At 38.6% G+C, this 25,807-nt stretch overlaps 1 protein-coding gene across 1 annotated transcript in view; it reads left to right on the forward strand.

The window, feature by feature from the left end:
• Positions 1-25,807, forward strand: part of PTPRD (protein tyrosine phosphatase receptor type D) — a 2,130,336-nt gene that overhangs the window by 1,700,652 nt on the left and 403,877 nt on the right. Inside the window, exon 11 of the mRNA XM_073806125.1 lies at positions 12,988-13,154. Coding sequence (XP_073662226.1) covers positions 13,091-13,154 — 64 coding nt within the window. The 5' untranslated portion in view covers positions 12,988-13,090. The remainder of the gene's footprint in view (positions 1-12,987; positions 13,155-25,807) is intronic.

The raw sequence follows: 25,807 nt of genomic DNA on the forward strand, positions 1-25,807 counted from the left end.
GTGGGGAGTGACTGGTCTAAGATAGCTCAGCTGGGTGGCTTGTCTTTGTTCCACGTGATCTCTCATCCTCCACCAGACTAGCTTTGGCTTATTCAAATGGTGGTGGTGACAGGGGACCCAAGATCAGCAAGTGGAAGAGAGCCTGCAAAGCTGCTTCCTGAAGTTTCTTGGGCTTCTTGAGGCTCAGAGTCAATGCACACAGTGTTGCTTCTCCCCTGTTCTGTTGGCCAAGGCGAGTGATGAGGCTAACCAGCGGGGGATAGACTCCTCCTCTTGAGATGCCTAAGAAAGTGGCTTTTTTGGGGTCACCTTGTACACCCTCCATATGACAAACTATAGTACTCTGTGTTGTGTTTTTAAGCCAGACATTAAATACTGGCAGTTTCCAGCTTCTTTAGGTAACTAATAAGAAAAAGTAAGGACTTAAATGACCTCATGTTGGGGTGTTAAAAGCCTTGCTTTAATAATGGAGGAAATCCTGGAGTGAAGACTAAGGGATGAAGTGTAAAAGATAACTAAGAGTGAGAAGGTAATTTGGGAAGCTAGCCAGCAATTGACTCACAGTGGGACCCGGCTTCTAAATCCTGGAAGAAAAGATTTTTCAATTATTGGAAAGGCTGTGTTTTCTAATAGTCTGAATGCCATTGTACTATTGGGTATTAGTATCAGTGCTACCATTACAAGGCTTAAAACGGCCAAAACAAGACTTTGATGTATCAAACTTAAGAAACTTTTTTTATCCTAAAGTATGTGTAGAAAGCCTTTTCGGAATCACAGATTTAAAAGTGTGACCACGGAGATCCGGTGTGCCCACCGTTTCTTTGTAGATAAAAGCAGATTTTTTTTTCCTCTAGTTTTTAGGAATGCAAATGAGAACTAGCGTCAGGCACTTAACTTTTCAAGTAAAATTTCTAGTGTGTTAACATTCTCCAGTGGGGAGCCCTGGGACAAAGAAGAAAATTCATTTGGTTTCCTAGGGTCTGTTATTATACGGGAACAGAAAACAATTTAAAACATGAAAAAGCAACACATTCTCTCTGATTGTTTTAAATAGCACTTAGGAAGGGGAGACTGCCATAGGATCCTTGAAAAAGAAACTGGGAAACTTTCATAAAGGGTCAAAGACCTTACAACACAGTACAATGGCTATGTCCAAATAAACGGATTGGAAGTCTCTACAGAGACGTGGGGCAGGGTGGGTGGTAGAGAGAGATTTACATTTTTAAAACCATTGGCACACAACCACTGGAGAAGTTGTCTGAATAGAAATCAGACCATGCCACTCCGTAGTATAAAGCCCTCCATTGCCTTCCCATTGCGTTGAGGATGAAATCCAATTTCTGCAGTGTAGCCTGCCGGCCCTGTGCAATCTGGGTCCATCTTGATTTCCCAGCTTATGCATACTTCTCTCAGCCTGGCTCCCTGAGCTCCAGAAACACCAAGCTCAGTCCCGCCTCCAAGCCTCTGCCCTGGGCGGTCTGCCGCTCGGCCTGGAAAGGTCTTCTTCAGAATGTCTTGTCATTGACATCCAGGTTCAGGCTTGCACCCGACCCGTTCAGGGCCCTTCCCTGCCACCATATCTAAAACTTCCCCCCCTCCCATTACCTTGTTTTCTTTATAGCACTCACCACTTCACTTTTTAAAAAAATTGCTTGTGTTTTTCTCTCTCCCCTCACCCGAATGTATCAGGGACCTTGTTGTCTTGTACACTATTATGTCTCTCATATGGATCACTGTGCCTGGTATTCAAGAATATTCGTGGAGCCAAAGAATGAAAGAATTTATTTTTAAAACAAAAACACAGTTGATATGTAAAGTTCTAGCTTTCATGTGGATGGTTTACAATGATAAAATGAGGACATTGTATGAAAATCTCAAACAACAAGTCTCTTTTCTCCTCTGTGTGTTACATCATGTTGACATCAGCCATCACATGGCAACTTTAACATGTGGTGATTACAGCAAGTGTTTGACTCCAGAAGGGGGTTGGCGGACAAAACCAAACTACCAATCAGTAAAAGTTTTCTGTTTTATCTACTGTCCCCTGAAATGTATGTGAAAAATATTCAAACTGCAGAATATCTAGGGCAGTGGACCTCCAATGATTGGTATGGCCTAGGAAAAAATTCTAGGACTCCTGTGTCTGTTTATTTTTATCTCATTTTAAAAATTTCTAATTTTGTGTATTTGGCAATATATTTAGTTCATTAGTAGTATAATAGTAATATATAATATATATATATATTTTTTCAACATGCGCCATATTTGTATATGGCCTGTATACACCATATTTATGTATGGGATGTATCCACCGCTACATACAAAGTTTGAAAATGACGAAGATTTATGCTATGAAAGTATTGACTCTAAAGACAATTGCTGTGGAGGAAGTGAGCACAACTTCTAAAAGCATAACTTTTGAAAAATGTTTTACAAGGTAATGTGATAACACATCATGATTAAATCTAAGATTAAAAAATATTAAACATAATAGAAGCAAAGCCCCATCTATTCAGTTTGTGATGGAAACACTGTTGAGCATAACGCAAAAGGTAGAGAAATCCCTAAAATGTAGACTTGTTAATTTGGGACTTGATCCCCTCCAAATAATAGTTAGGGGTCACTCCCCTCCCCCCACACCCCCATTGTCCTTGCACTTCTGCCCGCCAGCGCCAGCCCCAGCCTGTGCTTGGTCTTATGCATGTTAGTACCTGGGGACCCCTGTACTTAAAAATATAAGAATCTGTGTTTCAGAAAGCCTTTCGGATGATGCCTAAATCCAGCCGAGGAGTTTGGTTGATGTTATTATTTGGCATTTCCTTTTCTTTTAGTCATGTGGGCCAAATAAGATTACAATCGGTATCTGGGAAGTTTGGTATTTAGAAAGTCACTACATCTCATTTGCTACTAGGCTTTTAATGACTTTAAACTCCTTTTTTGATATCTGCACTGTGTATTTTGTTTGAGTATTTTGTAGAGGTATAATGAAGACGACAGCATATTTTTTTAATATTTATTTATTTTTTGGCTGCGTTGGGTCTTCGTTGCTGCGCGTGGGCTTTCTCTAGTCTCAGCAAGCAGAGGCTACTCTTTGTTGCGGTGCGCAGGCTTCTCATTGTGGTGGCTTCTCTTTGTTGCAGAGCACAGGCTCTAGGCTCGTGGGCTTCAGTAGTTATGGCACGAGGGCTCAGTAGTTGTGGCTTACGGGATGTAGGGTGCAGGCTCAGTAGTTGTGGCGCACGGGCTTAGTTGCTCTGCAGCATGTGGGATCTTCCTGGACCAGAGCTCAAACCCGTGTCCCCTGCATTGGCAGGCAGATTCTTAACCACTGCGCCACGAGGGAAGTCCCCAAGATAACAGTATTTTACAAAGCCTTTTTCCGGAGGTCTCGAATATATTTTCTGAAAGAGTGACTATGGGAAAAATAGATTTGTTTTCATTCCTAGACTGACACATCTTGGTATGGGAAATGCCTAGTGCTTTTATTGCTGCAGGAAATTTTCATACTTTATTATCAAATCACTTTATAACTTTCAAAAGCCACTGCTTTTGAAAGATAACTATTGTGTGTCTTCATTTCTTCTTTCAATATGGCCATGTTGCCCTTAGCAACTTTATAATAAAGTACACTCTGGCTGGCATCTTTCCACGTGGGTAACTCTCCTATATATCTCTGTGAATTCATCATCGAATGCATTCCTACCTACTCCCAATTAGCCAACATGTACTTTTGCTAAAATTTAGATGAAAGAGAGAAGAACTCCATGAAAAAAGAACTAGATAATAATATACAAAATCAGTGTGCCTCAAGGTGGTATAAACATGTGTTTGCATGTTATTAATTCAATTACTAATATGTGAGAATTTTAAAAATCTATTTTTGGTTAATCATTCCTATTTCTAAGCACACCTATAAACTCTTTGACTCTAAGATATGCAAGTACATAATAATGGGTTACTAAGTTAAAGATTGACTTTTGGGAGAGTTTTTGACTCATGGGATAAACTTTCATTTGTGAATTATTTATCCATCTAGGATGACAACTCTCAAATACTTTTATTCAGTGAGATCATCTCATCCTTACTTCCTTTACCTAACTCTTAAGGTTTTCTTTCCCCTTCATTTGGGCCAATCCTTAGACTATTTCTCTGCCAATTAAAAAAGATAACTTTTGTTTACTGTGCTCATTTTAGAATTAATCGTGACCTCACCTAAGCTAGATATCTCCATTATAGTAAGTCAGAGATGATAGAAGCAGAATGCTGTACAAGAAAGAAAATTGGTTTGGGTCCTAAACCTCTCCTGAGACTAACCAGATGTGTGTCCTGAGGTTATTAATTTCATTACGTCCTTTCACTTCATTGTCTGTTACATGAGGGGGTTGCCCAAGATGATCTGTAATTTTTCTGCTTTTTATCAATCTTTGGTTTCATTCATGGAGAAAGGTAGATGCGAAGAAGGCACTAACAATAAAGAGTGCAATATAACTAAGAAAATAAATATGCCGGGTGAGAGAGGAGGAGAATGTATATTGAATATCTATGATCGATATTTGTTCTCTCTACCCTTTCTTTAGGTTGTGTTTCTGTTTGGTTAATAACCATTTATTTGGTTTCTCCACATAGAACTTAACTCTACTATGTATGCTGTTCATGGGTTTTCACAGAGATATGGGATAAGTCATGGGGACAACACTGGGGAAATGAAGAGAAGATGCTTTAATTCCACATTCCCCAGCCATTCATGATGACCTCTCACAATTCTACTGTCTGTTGCTGACAGTGAAGTGAAAGAACATTCCTTGGAACCGAATATTTCTATCCTGGGACTGTTCCCTCAGAGAAGAGCTAAGCTCCCATCATAAGGAATGGGAATTACATCTATTCACTGATAGACATCAGTGCAGTCTCTGCCCTATTTAACAGATTCATCCTTTTAATTGGTGACAATATTTATGTCATCTAAGCCTGTGAACTGACCTTCCCATAAGGCAAGCCAACTTCAGTTCTAGCTTAGGACAAAAAGGGAACTGTGGGAGCCATCCATAGTGTTTTGACTTCCATACCCAGAAATTCAAATCTAAAACTGCACTGGAAACACCGAAAATTGATGGATTTAGAAAATAATATACTAGAAACAGGCCTTGAAAAGTCCCATTTTTTTTTAATTAAAACTTTTTCTTCAACACTAATGAACTGTTCTAGGACATTGTTTCCCACCTTTGGCACTGTTGACATTTTGGTCCAGATAATTCTTTGCTGTGGAGGGTGGTGTTGTATACTGTAGGATATTTAACAGCATCCCTGGGCTCTACCCCTTAGGTGCCATTAGCACTCCCCTTGCATCGTGACAACCAAACATGTCTCCAGACATTGCTAGTTGTCCGCTGGGGAAGGGGCAAAATCATTTTCAGTTGAGAGCCACTGGTCTAGAGCTTTGATCACTCTGAAGATGGAATTATAGATGTAACACTTGTGAATAGGCAAAATCAGTTTCTGTTGAGCTATAGTAATGAAGTATTTAAAAACTATTATATACTATTATTAAAAGACCCTTTGTTTTAAAAATAATCTTAAGGAAAAAAGTAATCATTGCTAAAGGGAGTGGTAAATTCTCCACAAAATGAATTTTAAAAGTTACTTTTCATAGTAAATAAGTAAAATAATTGTCATGTATTGCTAGATTTCTACTCTGTATTGATGTAAATAAAACAAATTAAGTGGACATAAGAATAATTAAAACCTTATTACTCATAATGTATTTTAAAAGCAAAATGTAGTTTAAACAAAATGTATTTAAAAATATACTCTTTTGTTTTTTAAGATAATAAAAAAGAAAATCAGGAGTAATGAATTCAGGAATGATGGTTTCACATCCATTTAGAAATGCCCAGAGATTAAAGCAATATAATCTGTGTTCTGCTTTTTGGGTAAGAGTGACTGGGTTACATATCTGTCTATACTTTGCAAGATTGATCAGTTTCTCACTTTTAAAATGTGTTTTAGGAAGAATGGAACAAATAACAGAGTTTTAAAATGTATTTTAGGAAGAATGGAACAAATGACAGAGTCCAACAGCATGTTGAATAGACTTGTATTTTAACTTCCATTGCAAGTTTCCACTAGTGTTGTATAAAACTGGATAGAAGTCATCACACACAATAATCACTTAAAGACATTAGATGCTTCTTCTACAGCTATCCTACTTTTCAAATCAGAATTATATTTCTGTTTGTAAGGGAAAAAATAGGTAGACAGAGAGATGAGAGGTTTTTTTTATCCCCTATCTGTTCATTTCTCATGGCATACTTCATTTTTATTTCCTGAAGGAGAAAGAAATGATCAAAGTTAATAATGTCATTTTGCCATTTCTGAAAGTAACTAATATTTATGGGTGCCTCGAATGTAAAGTTATTTGAAATCTTACAGGGATTCTACCAATAGTAATTTGAAAAGTGAATTATAGAAAACTCAGACCATTGGCTTTTCTCTCTTTGTATCAGAACTAAACATATGAAGAGTCTTTAATGTATCCATATTGATAGGCATTGTTTTACTCTTCAGCTATTCTAATAATCCAGTTGATTTCACCAAAGAGTTATCATGTACTTACAGTCACCTGCTGTCTTCAAACTAAGTCCTAGCCTAAGCCAAAAATGAGATGATTGAGTTATTTTTATGTATTTATACATAATATCTCATAAACCCCCTCTGGGTTTTTCTTTTTCTCCCAATTTATTGTCATGAAAACATGTTTAGGACAAAATAGAGTTCTGACATGATGTGCTGTTATGGGAAAGAGTATAATTTAAGGAGTTTTCAGTTTATTTCATAAAAGTAATTCCTTATATTCTTTAGATTCCTTGTAGTCTTTAGATTCAGAGGTATATTGGTTGTGTTTAATTTAATGACATTCTTCTATTGCCCTTTTTTAATCTCAGCACTGTTTTCCATAGTCGAGGCTTTCGGTGCTGCATGTCTTTAAGAATGTACTGTCCATATTCCTCATTGATATTAATTAATTGAATGTGGCCATTTCATAAGCATTATACACATAATGTCATATGGATGTGTAGAAGTATCCTTGCCTTTCCTGTCTATGAAATGTGGTGTTTCTTTGCTGTCAAAGTTCCCATTTCTATTATATCCCAAACAGGGACTTTTCATAGTGGGGAATACAGCTCTTCTGGCTGTGATAATGAAATACCCATCTTTTTCCTTTTAATTACAGTGTTTCTGTTTGGACATTTTCCAGTTACACACTTGACCACTCATTGATCTCCCACATTTTATGAAGTAGTTTGAAACAATGAAATGATTGTTTTTGGCAGTGTGAGGGTCAGGGATGGGGAAGTAAGTGACCCAGAGCTTAAGTGGGTTTCCTCACCTAACCCAGTGAACGCTTAGAGTCTAATTACTTGGAAGCCAAGGACTACATGGATTCAGGATTCCCACCTGATTGTTTCAGTTTACAACCCGGAAAATGTAGGCTTTGTTTATAGCTGTGCTCTTCAATGCTGTTGAAAAATGAAGCTATGGTCTCTGCTGTCCAGTGGGGCACCCACTATCCTCATGGGGCTATTTAAACTTAAACTTAAATACAGGAAAATGTTTACTTCCCCAGTTATACTAGCTATGTTTACAGTGGTCAGTTATTAGTGCAGATAAAGAATCTTTCTATCCTGCAGAAAGTTTGATTGGATAGTGCCGGAGGATTCTTGTCCTAGACCATGATAAACTGTTTAGGGGACTATCTTCTCTTGGAAAATTCTTGTGAATAAGTGAAATGTTGAAAGTTGATTTGTGTTTTCTCTTTTCTTTTTGTGTCCTTGTAACTGTGTGCTGAAGGCACAGGAAACTCACAGGGCGCCCTCAGAAGTCTCTACCGGGCTTGCTATAAACTCCAGGCCACAGCAGCCCCGGTTGTGTCTCTTTTACAAATCAGTTTCCTGGTAGCACATCCTCCCTACAGTTTTTTTTTTTTCCTTCTCTTAAATGGTTGGAAATCTGTTCTAGTTGATTTATAGAGGCCTGATTGGTTTGGGAGTTTGATAAAAAGAAGTCACAGCATTTAGGGATTTCCTCCTTACCACACCATCTCCCCAACTTAATGGGTATATGCTCAGGTTAAATATCATTACCAGGGGCTTCCCTGGTGGCGCAGTGGTTGAGAGTCCACCTGCCGATGCAGGGGACACGGATTGGTGCCCCGGTCCGGGAAGATCCCACATGCTGCGGAGCGGCTGGGCCTGTGAGCCATGGCTGCTGAGCCTACGCGTCCGGAGCCTGTGCTCGGCAACGGGAGAGGCCGTAACAGTGAGAGGCCGCGTACCGCAAAGAAAAAAAAATATATATCATTACCATATTGTTGCTTCTAAGATGTCTAGAATTGAAAGTATAGGGTTATTTTAAGACAGAAAGAAGCAAGATGTATAGGGATAAATAATATCTAGTGAAAGCTAGATATTATTTTAAAAAAATATTTTTTTTAATGTACTTATGGAGATTTCTTGGGAAAAAACTTAGTTCTTTCCCTTTCTCTCCCTCTTCTCAGAATAATGATTTGATTCTTTAACTTTGTCCTAGACTGACCAATGTAATTTTTAAAAATAACTCTTAAGATTACAAACTCGTGGATTTTAATGTGATGTGTTCCATTTCATTGCAGTTGTTATTCTTTTTGCCACTCAGCTTTTCCTACATTTGACTGATGTAGGAGCCAAGCCTCGTCACCTTGGCTCGTCTTTTTGGATATAACCTGGTAGTTCCTGAAAGCCTCCTTGCTTCCTGGTATGGCAAGATGTTCCATGCTCGTTTTGCACATTTCCTGCAAAAAACCTACAGTCACTCATTTCTCTAAGGGGCTTGTAGGATATCTTTTTAAAAAGAAAAGCCTTTTTTTTTTTCCCTCTTATGTTAACATAATCTACAGAAACACCAACAATACAGAAAGCTGAAAACAATCCTTAAACATTCATATCAGTTTGAATATAAATATACTTATTATAGAAAGGGTTCCAATGTTAAATTGAAGATAAAGAGTTAGGTGTCAGCTAATCAGATCACTTGAAGCAGTGATATAAGACTCAGGGCAAGTGTATTTTTCTTGTTTCATTTCAAATGAGATTGCACACACTGGCCCTCTGAGCTGTTAGTTTCTCTAACCACACATGTACATAAATAGAAAAGTAGATATTGAGCTGATTGGAAATCAACAAAATTATTGTTAACATCTTTGTGCTGTGAGCAATAAGAAATCAGAGAGTTTTAAATATTATTTTTAGCTCATCTAGATGGTTGTTTTATCTGCCAGTCCCAGTTAATAAAAGACACAAAGGGCAAGGTATATAAAAATCACGGAGTTAACCCCTGCTGAGGGCTATTGCACAAATGCAGAATAATTTATGATGTAAGCTAAACCGTGGTGTCTTTTACTATCTCCAAACCCCCTTTCTTGCCCTTTTCATTGCAGCGTGCTTGGCTACCCTTTCTTTAGGGTAGGGAACTACTTATAACATTGTAGTTTGGAAACTACAGGAAACTACTTATAACATTCATTCATCCTCATTCTTTTCTTTATTTTTCCTTTTTCTAAAAAAAACATTCGTTACTTATTTATTTGGCTGCACCGGGTCTTAGTTGCGGCACGCGGGATCTTCATTGCGGAGTGCGGGATCTTTAGTTGTGGCATGTGGGATGTTTTTTTTTTCTTTAGTTGCAGCATGTGGGCTCTTTTACTTGTGGCATGCAGGCTCTTCGTTGTGGGATCTAGTTCCCTGACCAGGGATCGAACCCGGGCCCCCTGCATTGGGAGTGCAGAGTCTTAACCGCTGGACCACATTATTTTCACTGAAAATGTTTTCTTAAAAATCTACTGCCCATTTTTGTTCCAAAATTCAAATTCCACCTTACTAATACACAAGCCAGCATTTTCCTTTTGGCAAAGTTTCTATGTAATAAACAAGATACAGAGTGGAGATTGGCCAGAATGAACATCTAGCATTGGTTTTATCTTTACACCTCTGATCTCCTTTTGTCATATCTCGGCCAAGGGCATAGCCCATTTAAGTAAAAATAGGTATGTTCACATCTGCGTTCATTTCTAGATCCTATCACTGTTTAAAGTCAGAGGTAACATTTGTAGGTTCATTTGAAAGAACTTAGTCTTCTTATGGCGCTCCAGTTGAGAAGGGGGAGAGCCAAGTCACCTCTTTCCTGAGAGAGCATTTCATACATCTCCATCTCTGTGATTGCATCGAGTCATTATGTAGCAGTTGGCTCTGATACGCTTGCACAGACACAAATTGAGTCTGACAGGACTGATGTCTCCTGGACTTTGCTGTCATTTGAAATGCTGGCATGAGGGTGGGAGCAGTGAAAGGGGGAGAGGGAGAGAGCTGATTCCTTTAGCACTTCTTCTATAAAGTTTGGAGAATTTTAACATTTGATAGCTGTGAACTGCTTGATAAGTTGTTTTCCAGATGAGATAGATAACAATAGCTGATTTGGAGCAGCTGGCTAGCTTTTGGTTTCAAGTACATGCGTTTCAACGTACAATTTGCTTCTTCATGCCACCTACAAATCTGTTCAAAAGGAAAAAAAGGCTATCTAGTGGAATGGTAATTAGAATGGTCATACCCCCTCCTTTTAGTTTTATCTTTCCTGTGTTCACACCATTCATTCATAGTATGACAAAGATAATATCTTTTTTTTTTTTTTTTTTTTTTTTTTTTGCGGTACGCAGGCCTCTCACTGCTGTGGCCTCTCCCGTTGTGGAGCGCAGGCTCAGCGGCCATGGCTCACGGGCCCAGCTGCTCCGCGGCATGTGGGATCTTCCCAGACCGGGGCACGAACCCGTGTCCCCTGCATCGGCAGGCGGACCCTCAACCACTGCACCACCAGGGAAGCCCAGATAATATCTTTTTAAAAAAATTTTTATTCTCATGCTCAAGCTTAGTTTCAAAAAAGACACACTATAGTATCTGCATTAACAATAATTTTTAAACTGCAAGTTATTTTAAGTTTTTAGGTTATTTCTGGATGTCTCTAGTATTTTGTGTCAAGAATTTTATGTGTTTCAGATATTCCTAGATGCAAAACTTAAAGGTATACTGTTTCATTGGCGAACAAATTCTGATTGTCATTCTCAAGTTCTTCTCACAGTGACAGAGGAAGCAGTAACATTAAATATGCCCTTTCTTTCTCTCTTTATTAAGAGCCTATTCTGTACAAAATGTTGTGCTAGATTTATTGAAGGTTCTGTAGGAACTATCATTTATCACCCCAAGAGCCATACTTCAAATTGCTTGGAGCCAGTCAGTCATCACTTCCATTCTTTTCCATTCCCACCAGGACCACCATCACTCTTATGGTCTGTGTTACTTCTTACCTGTGACTCTTGATAATAGTGTTCTGTAAATCATCCCACATTCAGCTGTCAGTTAATCTTTTCAAAGCTTCATTCTATATTGTTCTTCTGCTCCAAAACATTAAATAGCTCCCTTTGTGGTTTGCTGAAAAAAAGGCTGGTTGACTTAGGGAGGCATCCAAGGCTCTCCATGAGCTATTATTTTTTAAGCCTGAGCCATTTTCTTTTTTTTAATATACTGCAATTTTATTTCAATCGCACAAACGAAGTTAGCATGTAGGAAATTTAAATGAAACAGTACGGTAAAAATAGCAGAGAGCCAAAAACGCTAATAAGGAAGTACACCTAAAGCATGAGACATTTTCTTTTGCCTCATCTTCTTGTGGTTTCTTAATGGATCCGTCACACCAACCCAGTAGTCTCATTGTGGACCCTGGACCATCTCCATCAGCATCACTCAGAAACTTGTTAGAAATGCAAGTTCTTGGACCCCCAGCACAGACCTCCTGAATCACAAACTCTGGTGGATGGGTGCCCAGTTACAAGCCTTCCTGGTGGTTCTGATGCATATAGATATTTGGGAAGCCCTGCTTCAGGCCAACCAGGCAACTCACCTTTGCCAAAGCTCCCGTTTCACTGCCCTGCCTTTGTATAGAATTCCTGGAATGCCTTTCCTTTCTTTTGGTAAAATTTTGCCTGTACTCCAAGGCCCAGTTGGAGATGCCGCTTTTTCCATGATGTCATTCCTAATCCTGAATTTCATGGCATTATTTGGCTTTCCTTCCTGGCACTAATCACGTATTAACTTGTCCTAGCCATCCAATGTGCCTGTATTATTTTCCCTCCTAAACTGGAAAGTCACAGACGATGGACTCTGACTCATTTTTGTATCTTGCGACACGAAGTGCTGTGTAGCAACTCTGATGTCTTGCACGCAGTAGGCTCTCCGAAAACAGGCTGTGGCTTATTGATTTTACATAGAAAGTTGAGAAACCTAAGCCGTTGCCCAGGAGGCATATAAAAATCCTGTAAGTCAAAGTGGCTGTTGCTAGCTATTGTTTTGACTTATCGAAGCCAAACTAGACTCAAATGTGATGCGTCTTCAGGGAAGAAGCCAAATGTGATGGTGTAAAAAATTCTAACCTCTACTGCTTAGCTGGAGAAGTTGAATTAGCAGATTTCACCTGGTGCCAGGAAAGCAACTTCCATTATTCTGCCAATAATAGACTTTTATCCTGCATGGTGGAGCTTCTCTTAAACCTTGCTTGTAGCATTGATGGACTTTCTTCCATCCAAGTAGTCATGTAATATTTCATAAGAAGTGACAGGTTCTTCTCATAGAACGTTGCCCAAAAGGTGGCATGAGCAGAGAATGAAATTCTCTAGAGGGGTTGGCTTCAGGGTGGCCTGAGCATGGGAGCAAGGTCAACCTGGGGAGTCCCATTTCACAAACCAGGTTGTTTGCTTCCTCATCCAAAGGTGTCATGGTTCCCATTTATGGTGTATCAACAGTGTTTTGCATCTCTCGTGGTGGTTGTGATGGAACAAGGGGAGAAGAGTGAGAGTCTAAGTGTCTTTGTGTTTTCTTCCCTTTCTTTTCTTTACCTCTCCCTCTACAGGCTCTGAAGGTGTTCCAGCTGAAATTTCAGATCGGTCCGGCTCGCTGCGGCTTCTGCGGCAGTGATTCCAAGCTGCCAGTGTGTGCTGGTGCCGAGCTGCAGGATGGTGCACGTAGCCAGGCCGCTGCTGCTGTTCCTTGCCTTCTTCCTCCACGCGGATGCTGAGAGTAAGCCATTCTCCCATTCTCTAGGGGGCTATAATGAGTGGTTTTGTTTGCAGTTGTCACCACGCTCAGGGCCTCTGAATATGTTTCCTTTGGAAGTAAATCCTGAGACCCTGTGGGATCCTCCTTGGCTACCAGCCAGCCTTTCAAAGAGATTATTGACATGGCTTGCCTACCATTTCCTCTCTGTCTTAATGCCCTTTTTCTTGTGCATCTAACCGCTCCTACTGTTTTGCCTTTCTTTTTTTCTTTCTTTTTTTTGATACTCTTACCAGCCCAGTAGCAAAAGGTATTATGAGACCAATGATACAACGCAAACTGGGATTAACCAGTTGGTGGTGCCAATAAGTAAATATTGCTCAGACCCATTAGAAATTTCTTTAGTTTTGTGGCTATTTGTATGTTTAGAAAAATGTGCAATGTCACATTGAGCCCAATTAAACTTCCAAGCCCTTGTAGCTGTCACAGCAGCTGTTCTAATGTACCGTTTCCGACAGCTGTCGTGGAGTACAGTATTCAAAGAAATCAAGCAGAACTGACAACTTTGTGGCTGGATGAAGGGTGTGGAAGTGTGAGGAGAATTCTGTGGAGTACAGACCCCAAAGTTTGGATTATTGGACTCAATTTGTGAAACTGAGATTGTGGTCAATCAGCTTGCCAATTAATGAGAAGATCCCATCTCCTTTGTAATTAGGAAATCATTAGGCCTACCTTGTTTACATACGTTTCTTTTCCCATCTGTCCTTTGGATTTTTTGGAAGAGGCAGTACTGGAAAAAGGCATGTCTCTGGCTTGTAGTTACCAACACGTCTGGTCCCGAGTAATGGTTTAACTCATATGAGAGTCAGCCATTCTCTTCGGGAGTCCCCTTGGTACTATTAAAATGTGTAACGTCTGCAGTCATTACCTTTTCCCTCCACTGACTATTTCAGTGAGATTAAATTTGATTCATGTTAAAGATGTTTCGAAGACAAGGATCCTGTGTCATGTTGGCCCTTACCTGTTAATTGCATTTCAACAAGAATTTCCTCAATGGCAGCCCATTTCTTTGTTTAAATAGGGCTCTATTTTTTAAAGAGAGCTTTCCAGGAGTGAAAAGAATACTGTTAATAATAGGATACATATGGAACATGCATGTTTTAAGCACAACATTTTCTGGTTAATAATGTATATAGTCTCCTAATTAGCACTTGGGAGTGTGGGTTTAAGGTGAAGCCAAGGAATTTCGAGTACAATGCCAGCAAATAATTAACTGGGAAAAGACCCAAATGAAAGATGCTTGTGTTAAAAGCCGTTTATGTCAAAATGTATTTTAAAGTTGAAATCTAAATTTAGTGTTTTAAAGAAATCAGGCATATGGCTTTATTTTTCAGTTTTGGCTAGAGTGAAAAAGTAAGTTGTTTTACAATTGTTAGCTTTCGGCAAAAGCATATTAAGGCCGTGGGACCTGACTTTAATATCAGATCTCAGTTAGGGATTTTCTTAAAGTTATTAGATCTAATTATCATATATTCATGAAGTTATCCTTCCAGATGAGTAAGCATATTCTCTTACTGAGAAGCTTTGCTTTTGCTTAATTCTCTGGTGGAAAGTGGCAGACAGATATCAAGCATTGAGGAACAAGTACTTTTAAACGTTTAAATTATGTGTATTTTTTTAAAAAAAATTAATTAATTTTATTTTTATTTATTTTTGGCTGCTTTGGGTCTTCATTGCTGCGCGCGGGCTTTCTCTAGTTGCGGCGAGCGGGGGCTACTCTTCGTTGCGGTGCACGGGCTTCTTGTTGCGGTGGCTTCTCTTGTTGCAGAGCGTGGGCTCTAGATGTGTGGGCTTCACTAGTTACGGTGCGAAGGCTCAGTAGTTGTGGCGCGTGGGCTTAGTTGCTCTGTGGCATGTGGGATCTTCCCGGATCAGAGCTAGAACCCGTGTCCCCTGCAGTGGCAGGTGGATTCTTAACCACTGTGCCACCAGGGAAGCCCTAAAATTTAAAATTATGGTTTAAAAACAATCTAGACGATAAATGATCATCACCTGCTCCTCCTCCTCTTGCTCGTCCCCTTCTCTGTCTTTCTCTTCTACTCTTTCATCCATTTCTTATCCAATAGAGTCTTAAGCAAGAAATAACAAAGGCCTGAGTGAATTAGCGATTGTTAGTTAAATTAAGATATTTACCATGTTATATATTTACATGATAGCAGTTTTCAACCTCAAGATGTAACCTGGAAAAGAATCCCTTCTCTCTCACTTTTCCCTTAGCAGCTACAAAGAGGGAGAGGCTTCTTCTTTGCCAAATCAATTTTGTTTGGTTTTGCCCTATCTCCTCAACCTTACTCCAGGATATTTTCCCTTTAACAGATTCATTTGGCATTGCTGAATAGCATACGTAACCTGAGCATTCCTGGGGAAAGAGGAAAAATTAGCCATATTTTTTAAGGTACATTTTAAAAGAAGAAAGAACATCCCTTAGTAATGTACTCGAGGATATTCCTGGTACATGAAAGCACATGGTAGGGTCTGAGATATGATTTTAGCCACTAAGAATGTTTAAAGAACAATTGATGAAATAGGATTTAGATTGTAACCCATTAAATTGTGCCATTAACTTCTCTTAAAACCCTAAAAAAATCAAGATACAAGTAGCACTGAAGAAAAATTTGATTTCTTCACCATCATAGAAAGATGATATCTCTCAGGCTTGTATCAACTGGGTCACTGATTTGTTTCCCTACACTTTCATTAGCACATCTAGCCATATATATATATTTTTTCTTTTACCTAACTGTATTTTGTATTCATACAAGGGATCAGGAGTTATGTTTCAGACTTTAATAGTAGCTTAGCCACTCAAGAACTATGGGAATATTTTTTTTTTTTAATGTTGCTCTCTTTTGAAGAAGAGGATGATATGCAGGTGGGGAGTGGGAAGAAGCCACTCTAGGGTGCCATGTTAACTTAGTGTGTTCAGCTCACTGCCTCTTGAAACGATTAACTCTGCAGAGCTGAGGAGTGAGGCTTACAATCCGCTGTGTGGAACACCATAGAAAAGTGCTGGTGTGAAGTCGCATTAGGTAGAAGAGCTCTCACGAACCTTGGTTCAAACCCAGGTTGAAAAATTGTGATAATATCCCTTTAGCAGAAAATTATAGTCTTTGCCATTGCCCATTTGAAGTGCCCTGCCGATCTCCACTATTATTTCAAAAGGCTAGATGTGTGCATGGATCCTATTTCTTTTTGTTCCTAAGTCTGGAGTGCTCGAAATGATGTCACTCATTGCTTCTTGAATGCACATACACATGGTAGAGCTGTGGTCCCGGGGAGGAGTCAAGTGTGACTTCAGTTTGAACGCTAGGAGTAGCCCTTCCTCGTGCCAGGCTAACCAGTTTTCCATAGTGGTTTGACTGAGGTCAATTCAGTGATGCTGTGCATGCAAATTCTAGATGAATTTAGATTGTATTATATTAATATAATCCTGGGGTAATTTTTTTTTTTGCGGTACGTGGGCCTCTCACTGCTGTGGCCTCTCCCGTTGTGGAGCACAGGCTCCGGACGTGCAGGCTCAGCGTCCCTGGCTCACGGGCCCAGCCGCTCCGCGGCATGTGGGATCTTCCTGGACCGGGGCACGAACTCGTGTCCCCTGCGTCGGCAGGCAGACCCTCAACCACTGCGCCACCAGGGAAGCCCAATATTTTTCTTTTGACTGAGTTTTCGTGATAGTTTCTGGTAATTTTATGTAGCTTTAGTTTGCTATTTACCAGTCCTTTTTCTTTTCTTTTCTTTTCTTTTTTTTCAACTAAATACAGGCCAAGAATCTGCTGTTAGTACATTCTTTTATCAAACTGGTTTCACTATGATGACATCACTTACATTCTAGACCTGAGTTTATGCTTTTTGGCCACTGTCATTGGACCTGAGTGTTTACTGGATCTTCATTATAAACACAGCTCTTGATAGTTGAATTCCTAAAATGGTTGAGTTCATCCTTTTTCTGTTGCTTTTTGCCATTTTTCTGTCTCAGATGGTGAACACACCCTCATTTTCCATCCTTATTGTGAAGGAACCTCGCTGTAGTCCCCATCTACTCACTATATTTCTGCCCTATGTGAAAGCAATTAGGTTTCTTTTATTCCCCCTCTGGTAGTATATCACTCTATCCAATGGAACTTTATTTCTTTGGCATTAGAGAGCAGACTGACATCAATGTTGTAAGTTAACCATTTTTCCCTTACTTGTTTTCTGGTGGGCAGCATAGGGTAATGGTTAATAAAGTAAGCTCTGAAAGCAGAGTCTGGTTTTAAATTCTGGCTGTGTTTTTGTAATCTGGAGCATGATGCCTCATGCTCTTTCTCTGAGTTTTCCTATCTTAAAAATGTGGGTGATGAGTGATGATGGTGATGGTATAGTGTAGGGCCTACTCTTGGGTTTTATGAGGACTAAATGAGTTAATGTAAAACACAGATCAGCAGATAACACATGGTAGATATTTAATAAATGTTATCTATCATTATTCAAAAACATTCAGCCAACATTTTTATTGAGTACTTGAGTTTAGGTACTGTGCTAACATTATTTAATTTGATACAGATCATCAAAATTTGGACAGTTGATAAACCATATTTTCCTGCAGCGTGTTAAAGTCCCCAGCTTGCTTCCGTATAAAAAGTTCTACACATAGGAGATTCTTATAAACTCTTGTCCCAGGAGTTAATCTGAAGACGAAGAGGGAATAATATGAAGCATATCTGCTTTTTCAAGCTTAGGAAATAACCAATTTAAAGTTAATTTTCTTGGGTCTAATGGATAATGGAAAGCGTTTCCATCTTCCTGTTTTGTTGCTTCCTGTAGTGAATTTTCTTGAGCTGCCCTGAGGGAGGAGCTATAGATGTTTATTGTAAGCACATACAGAAACACATGGGACACTGGTCCAGTAGGCTGGAGATGGAGGTAAACAAGGTAAGGAAGAAAGTGAGTGGCTTTTGCTATGGCCAGAAATTATTCTTCAGAAAACAAAATTAAAGAAAAGGAAAATTATTAGATTGATTGAAGGGCAGGGCAAATGATTCCTTTTGCATTCTGCCATAATCACTTCCAAGAAGCAGCCTGTCAAGAAGTTAGACCTCCAAAATGAAGTTAGGAATGGAAAGACTATCTTTCTTATGTCATCAAAATGTATTCCTCCCAGTAGACAGGGCCATTTCACAATGAGAACATTCATAGATCATCAAAAATGTCCTTTAGTTTTTCTTTTTTAGATTACGGGTGTTTAGGTATGTGTGATGTATGTATTCACATATGTATGTATGTACTTAGATCACAGACTATTCAATCAACTTTTAAAAGGTAAATTGCTTGGGATGATGAAAACGAAATGTTCTAAAATGAGATTGGGGTGATGGTACTAACTGGGTACAAACATACTAAATACCATTGAATTGGACACTTTAAATGGGTGATCTGTATGTGTGTGAATCATACTCCAATAAAGCTATTTAAAAATGAAAAGGTAAACTGCTGCTTAATCCAGCTGTCTGGTTAGATTCTCTTTGGTATATGTCACCTGAATGAAAAGTGTTCTGGTTCCTTCAGGCCAGTTAGAATAGATGTGCTCATTGAGGAGAGCAGGAAGAAAGCCAGTTCATTTTTCCATGCTTATCAATGCCTTCCTTGTTTTCCTTTTATCTGAATTTACAGAGGTGTGGCAAAATAAAAACCTTACTGCTCCCTCCTCCTTCCTCCCCTCACTTTAAAGTAGCAAAATTAGCAGAATCCAGCTGTCTGCAGCAAGAAAAATATTCCAGCTATTTTACTGATCCTTTGGTCCCATTGCAGAGTTTTCTGTAGCTTTCTGAATTAATTGCTCCCAGCAGAGCTGTACCTATCTAGTAAGGTTAAGAATATGTCACATAATCAACACATGTGTACACTTCAAAGCATTTTATTGTGTGTAGAGGGACTTGCTTTTTCTAAGAAAAACCAAAGTATGATATATTTGTTATCTCTGATCTCTGTTTGCGATGAGGGCCCTAAGCTTGAAGGATAGAACAATATCTGAAATATCGGTGAATTACTTCTTGTTATTGCTAATAGCCTGGTGATATTTGATTATACTGTTCTATGATTTCCTCGTTTCTTTCCTATCATATTCTTAGTTTCTTCAATTTTCCTGACGTAGCTGCTATTTACCTGATTCATTTCGAGTAAGTCTGACTTGGTTGGGAGCCCGCCCTCTTCTGCCTATGTTGTCCTGCTTCAGTAAATTCAGAAAACCCCCAACCAGTGTCCAACTTGAAATAAAGAATCAAAGAGAGAAGTACTAGTGATCGGGTGGAAACCAATTCTCTTACTTATAATTTTGCTTTTTCTCTTTTCCTCAGTTTGCTTTAGATTTATTTATTCATTCGTGAAACCAGTAACCAGTGTGTGTGTGTGTGTGTGTGTGTGTGTGTGTGTGTGTGTGTGTGTGTGTATGATCACGTGTCCCTGCTACATGGAAAGCTTTGTGCATAATGGTAGGGATATAAAGATTTAAAAAAGTGTGGTCCCACACCAGCTTGTAATCTACTTTCAGAATTCATAGCTTACTTTTCAGAACTCTCTCAAGCAATATTCTCAGATTTTATCTCCAGGCAGGAAGTAGCGCTTAAGAATATGGACTTGTACCCATGTTCAGATCCTGCCTCTGCAGTATAGGTGTTCTGACCATGTGCAAGTTACAAATCTCTATGTGCCTCTCATCTGTAAAATGAAGATGGAAAATGGCACACACTTGATATGGTTATCATAAGGATTAGAGAACTCGCATTTTGAATAATAGGATTAAATGTTCACTAAAAGTTGTGCTTTTGCTTTTTTCTCATCAGCTTGCATCATTTCCAAATTAGAAGCATCCATGTTTAGATCTCTGTGGACATTGATGATCCCATTAACTTTATGATTTGAGCAGTATCTTTTAAAAATGTAAACATGTATCATTATGTATGCAATTATGCCTCCAAAGGGCATTGACTGATTGACACATTTGTGTATTTAATACTCCCTCTAGTAAGTGTTTATTGGACACATTTCCTGTGTCAAGCATTGAGGTAACTACTGGATATACAATGGTGAGATAAAGAGATATGATCCCTGCCCCTAGAGGGCTTAAACTCGAGCGGGATAGACAAATATTTAACATTAATCTCAAAACGTTCATACTTTCTAACTGTGATAAATGTTTTGAGGGAAGAGAATAGGGAGGTTAGTGTCTCAACTATTCAGAAGAGCAATAAAAAACGTTATGAAGGAGCAATTTATTTCTTGTTTATTGTGAAATAATTTTAGACTTGAAAGAAGTAAAAATTGTACAGGAATTTCCCAAGTACCTTTCACCCATATTTCCCCAGTAATGATATATTATGTAATAACATTACATTATCAACATCAGGAAATCAATATTAGTATGATACTATTGACTAACTACAGATTTTACTAGCTTTTACATCAATACATTTTTGTAAACGTGTAGTTCTGTTAAGTTAGATCACATGTATAGCTCTGAGGGAATGATTTTTGAGCTAGCACCTGATGGATGAATAGACATTAACTAAACTACCCCTGAAAGAGCCGTTAGGGTTCAAGAAAGAACATGCTCTTATACTGCAAGACAGGATAACCTAGTGTGTTCTGGTGACTGAAAGAATGGATGTGACTGCATCGCAGGTGCTGAGAAGGAGGAATTAATCAAATAAGGATAGACAAGTAAGCAGGACCATCTAATGCAAGGCTTTAGAACTTGTTCAAGGTCTTGGTTTTTATTCTAAGGACAACTGGGGGAGTGACAGCAGAGATGTAAAAAAACATCTGTGTGGTAGCAGGGTAGAGAAATGCTCTGAAGCCAGGCCAGCCAGAGTGGCCTTGAGATCTTTTAAGGGTCTAGTTGAATGTTAAGGAAAAGAAGGGGAACAGGGGAGAAGAGTGATGGAGGTTAGGAAGGCCAGACTGCCTTGAAACTTAAGAAATTATGTTAGTTGACTTTTATTGAGCTACAGTCTCCTAAAACCTGAACTACCTACAGATTATTATAATTCTGAGTGAAAGAGAAAGCCAAGCTAATGAGGAACATGTAACTTTTTATTTTTAACATGTCATTTTTTTCCAGAAGTATATCACTGCTCATTCTTATGATTTCTCTTTTTGTTTGTTCAGGTAATTTTTTAAAACTTACCTTTATGTTAATATATTTGTAAAAAAAAAAGTACTGTGGAATCCAGAATCCGTTTAAAAATGTGAATGAAGTTTAAAACCTTACTAGAATGGGTATTTCAATTTAGTTTCTGTTCTCCAATGAAAGTTTTAAATTCACTCTACGAGGTGTGATGGATTTTGCATAATCACAACATAGTGTTGTGATAATTGTTTTATACTACATTTATTCAATGAGACATTAAAATACACTAAGCACTTATATCTTCAGATTAAAAATAGCACACAATACATTACTTTTGAGCTATAAGCACAGAAAGTATAACGAGCCAATTAAACTTAATATATTCTAGTAGTTTTTCTTTTCTTTCTTAGTTGTTGTTTTTGCTGTATTCAAGTTGCTTATAAAGGAGTGAGAGAAAAATAAATTGCTGTTGTTTGTCTACCATTAAAAGGGCAGACCTTAAGTGCTGCTTTTTGCCCATTGACCAGATCACTGGAACTATCTGTATTATTTATGCAGCATGGGATTTTTAAATGTTTTTTTACCTAAAGACAGATCTTTTTGGTAATGACAAATGTGTTAAAAAAAATAAAAACCTGCTTTTTCTCAATACACCTTTAAAGATTTTTAAATTGTTTTATATCTGGTCAGGTTTCTTAAGAACCTCATTTTAATGGGTAACAAAAGTTTACAACTTGATTTTTCAAAGAAATTAACAAACTGCAACCACCTGTTAATAAAGGTGTTAATATTCTAAAAAAGAGCAGGGAAGGCATTCATTGCTTTCAGCTGTAGTGATTTCAGGTTGCTACAGACACCTCTTTAATGTCCATATGTATCCTTTAAAAGTAAATTTAAATCACAACATTTAATTTAAAAGTAATACTTCATTCAGTAAATGACTACTGTGTGCCCCAAATGAGCCAGATCCTGATTCGTGTTACCACAGAATTTCCATTCTAGTTGGAGTGCGGCTGGGCGGGGAGGGAAGAAACATGCAGCAAGACAAGGTTATGGACAAAAGATAAATGAACAGTGTGGCTTTGATAGTTATGAATGCTGCAGAGATAATAAAACAGGGTGATGTTCTGTGAGAGCACGGGGGGGATGTTAGGGGAGGGGACAGGGCATTCCTTCATTTTATATCAAGGAAGGTGTTGCTTAGTGAGACCCAACACTTAAGCTGAGCGATGGGACAGCACCAGCCATGAAGAAGTGGAGTTCAGTGCATCCAGGTGGATAGAACAGTGATTCACAAAAGCCTTAAGGAAAGAAGACTAGTGTGTTCAAAGGACAAAATAAGGCCTAGGAGACTGAAGCATAGTGAGTGGGAAGACATAGCTAAGAGAGCAGGAAGTGGCTAAACCATGTGGCCCTGTAGGCCTTGGAAGGAGTTGGATTGCTCAGCCAGTATGTAGGGAAACAGATCTATTCTTGGGATATCTACCTATGAAACTTGAGTTGGGCACCACTCTCCTCTACTGGGACAAAGTTAATATTTCTTTCTCAAATAGTTCTTTGAAGGGTTGGTACAATCTCTGATCAGGTTATAAATTCATTTTCTAAACCGCTTGACTGAAATTTCCTTTGTACCATCCAATATAGACTTTGAACACTAAAGGCTTTGGTTAACAAAAGCAAGAATATCTGCTTTTAGCTCTTTAGCCTGGCCAGATTTCCTTTTCTTTTATAGTAGATGATATTTCTACATTGACAACATAAAATTAAGTCTACACTTCATTTCATCAGTATCCATAGCTGGAGAGGACAAATGAAAAGCAGAGTTGTAACTGGAAGGCGATGGCCAACATACATTTGTAGAGAAGAAGGGAGCTTGAATAGGGCTTTCCTCTGTATGCTTCCATTTAGTCAAGATTATAGAAATAGGATTCCTAAGTGATTCCTATATGGAAAGTATATCCTCTATATAGATGAAATAATTTTCATAAACTTTTTCCTGGTAAACCTCTTTTATTTGGAGGAAAAACTATCGCTTATGTGATTTAACATATTTGGACTTAGTTTTAAGCCCAGTGGGGTTGTAGGGTAATACATAACATAAGGATTATTAAACCATAACTTAAATGTGTTTTCTCTAAAATAGTACATGGGGTTAGCAACCAGATTTGGCTTAAATTCTTCTGACTCTTTGGGGATGCTTATAGCTCTTACAAGTTGCTGTGAGATTTAAGTGAAATCCTATATGTAAAGTGCTGTGAGTGCCTGATGCATGGCAGGTATTCAGTAAAGGTTCATCTTTATCCCACTGTATAAACCATAATGCCTGAGGTATACGTAGAAATCAATTATCTAGCATTTTCACCTATTGAGATGATTTTCGGTTCAAGGAATGAAGCAATATATACCTTTGAGCAGCAATAAACAAAACATAACAAAAAAGCATACATATCATAGATTACTGTTATAACTTACAGGCTGAACTCAGTGAAATCTCTCCTTACTACGTTTATGCCATCAATGTAGCCCAGGGTTTGTCAAGCTTAACACTATTGACATTTTGGGCTGGGTAATTCTTTGTGTTCTATGGGGACCGCCCTGAGTGTTGTAGGACGTGTAGCAACATCCCTGGCTTATACCCAGTAACACTCTAGCACCCAGTTGTGACAACCAAAACGTCTTCAGACATTGCTAAATGTCCCCTGGGGGGCAAAGGTACCCGTGGTTAAGAACACTAACAGTGTGTAAGCTCTGGTACAGAATGCTGGTACAGAGATTAGAAGAGGGAGATTCCGCCCTTCTAACAAAAGGGGGAAATTTTATCAGAAATACAATAGGCCTTTTGTAAGTTCTTAAGATCAGCTATGCAAATTGAAAAAGCTAAATCATATTTCTGTTTAATATCTGTTTAACCAGAAACAGATTTCCTAATTTCTTTGTCTCAGTTTTGTTGTCTGGCATAATAATTGTAGGGTTGCTATAAAGATTAACTATCTTTTTTTTTTTAATGGAGTATAATTGCTTCACAATGTTGTGTTAGTTTCTGCTGTACAATGAAGTGGGTCAGCTATATGTATACATGTATTCCCTCCATGTCCAATGACAGATGAATGGATAAAGAAGATGTGGTACATATATACAATGGAATATTACTCAGCCATAAAAAGGATAGCTCAAACTGGGTCATTTATAGAGACGTGTATAGACCTAGAGTATGTCATACAGAGTGAAGTAAGTCAGAAAGAGGAAAACAAATATCCTATATTAACTCATATATGTGGAATCTAGAAAAATGGTACAGATGAACCTACTTCCAGGGCAGGGATAGAGACACAGACGTAGAGAACGGACATGTGGACACAGGGGAAGATTAACTATTAACCAATGTAAGGTGCTTAGAAGTATGCCTCACACATAGTAAGCGCTAAATAAATCTTAGCCATTGTTATTATATCAACAGTGTATTTAACAGTATATTAATTTTAAGATATTATTTTTTATTTTATTTTTATTTTAGCAATAAAATCCAATTTTATCTCATAGCAATGATCATGATAATACCTTCCCCTGTATAATTTTTAAACATTTTATATCTTTAATCTAACTTGTTCCTGAATACTCTAGGAGTAGGGAGGATACATTTTATCATCTGCACTTGTCAGATAAAAGAAACCAAGGGTCAGAGCAGATGACCTGCCTGGAGCAAAAAGGTGAGCAGGTGATGGAGAAGACCCTAGAACTCAGCTCTTTTGACTCCTGTCCAGGGAAGAGGCAGAACAGTTGAAAAGAGCAGGCACAAGAGCTCAAAATGCATAGTGGCCGGAAACCTGGACAAAGGGCCAAAACGATGCCACCACCATGGCAGGTGCCAGAGGTCCATTTCCATTGTATTGTGCTGGAACTTCATTAATAGCAGAGTGAGGCTTCAGAATCACAGAAGAAAGATTATACCATATCCACAGTTTATACATTGTGTAAGAATTAGAGAAGCATTGAATGACTTTTAGAAAGTCTTTTGTCGTGTTTCAGTTTAAAAAAAAAAGAAGAAAATACTATCAATTTGTAAATGTTTGCATTCTGTGCAACTAGTGTTTTATTATGAAATGATTTTCATATTTCATTAGGCTGCCTTCTTGCTCTTATCCATCAGTTTCATTTGAAATTGTCGGCAGTAAGATTTTATCACCATAATCATGATGTGACCATCAATCCTCTTAGTCATATTCTGGTGGATTGGAAATCACAGCCCAACTATTTTATAGCTCCTCTCAAGGTGGAGTCGGATTCTCCTCCCCTTGAATTTGGGCTGGTTGCTTGAGGTGCTTTGACCAATGGAATGCTGCTGAAGTGATGCTGCACTTGTCCTGGACCTAATCCTTAGACGTCTGGGAGCTTCTACTTCAACTCTGTGGCACCTGGAGTCATCATAGAAAGGTGCCCAGCTATCTTGCTGGAGGGACCCTGTGGAGAGAAAGAAATGCCCACACATTTTGTAGCCTTCCAGGTGAAGTGCCCG

Source organism: Tursiops truncatus, chromosome 6 (assembly GCF_011762595.2).
Source record: "Tursiops truncatus isolate mTurTru1 chromosome 6, mTurTru1.mat.Y, whole genome shotgun sequence".
NCBI lineage: Eukaryota > Metazoa > Chordata > Mammalia > Artiodactyla > Delphinidae > Tursiops > Tursiops truncatus.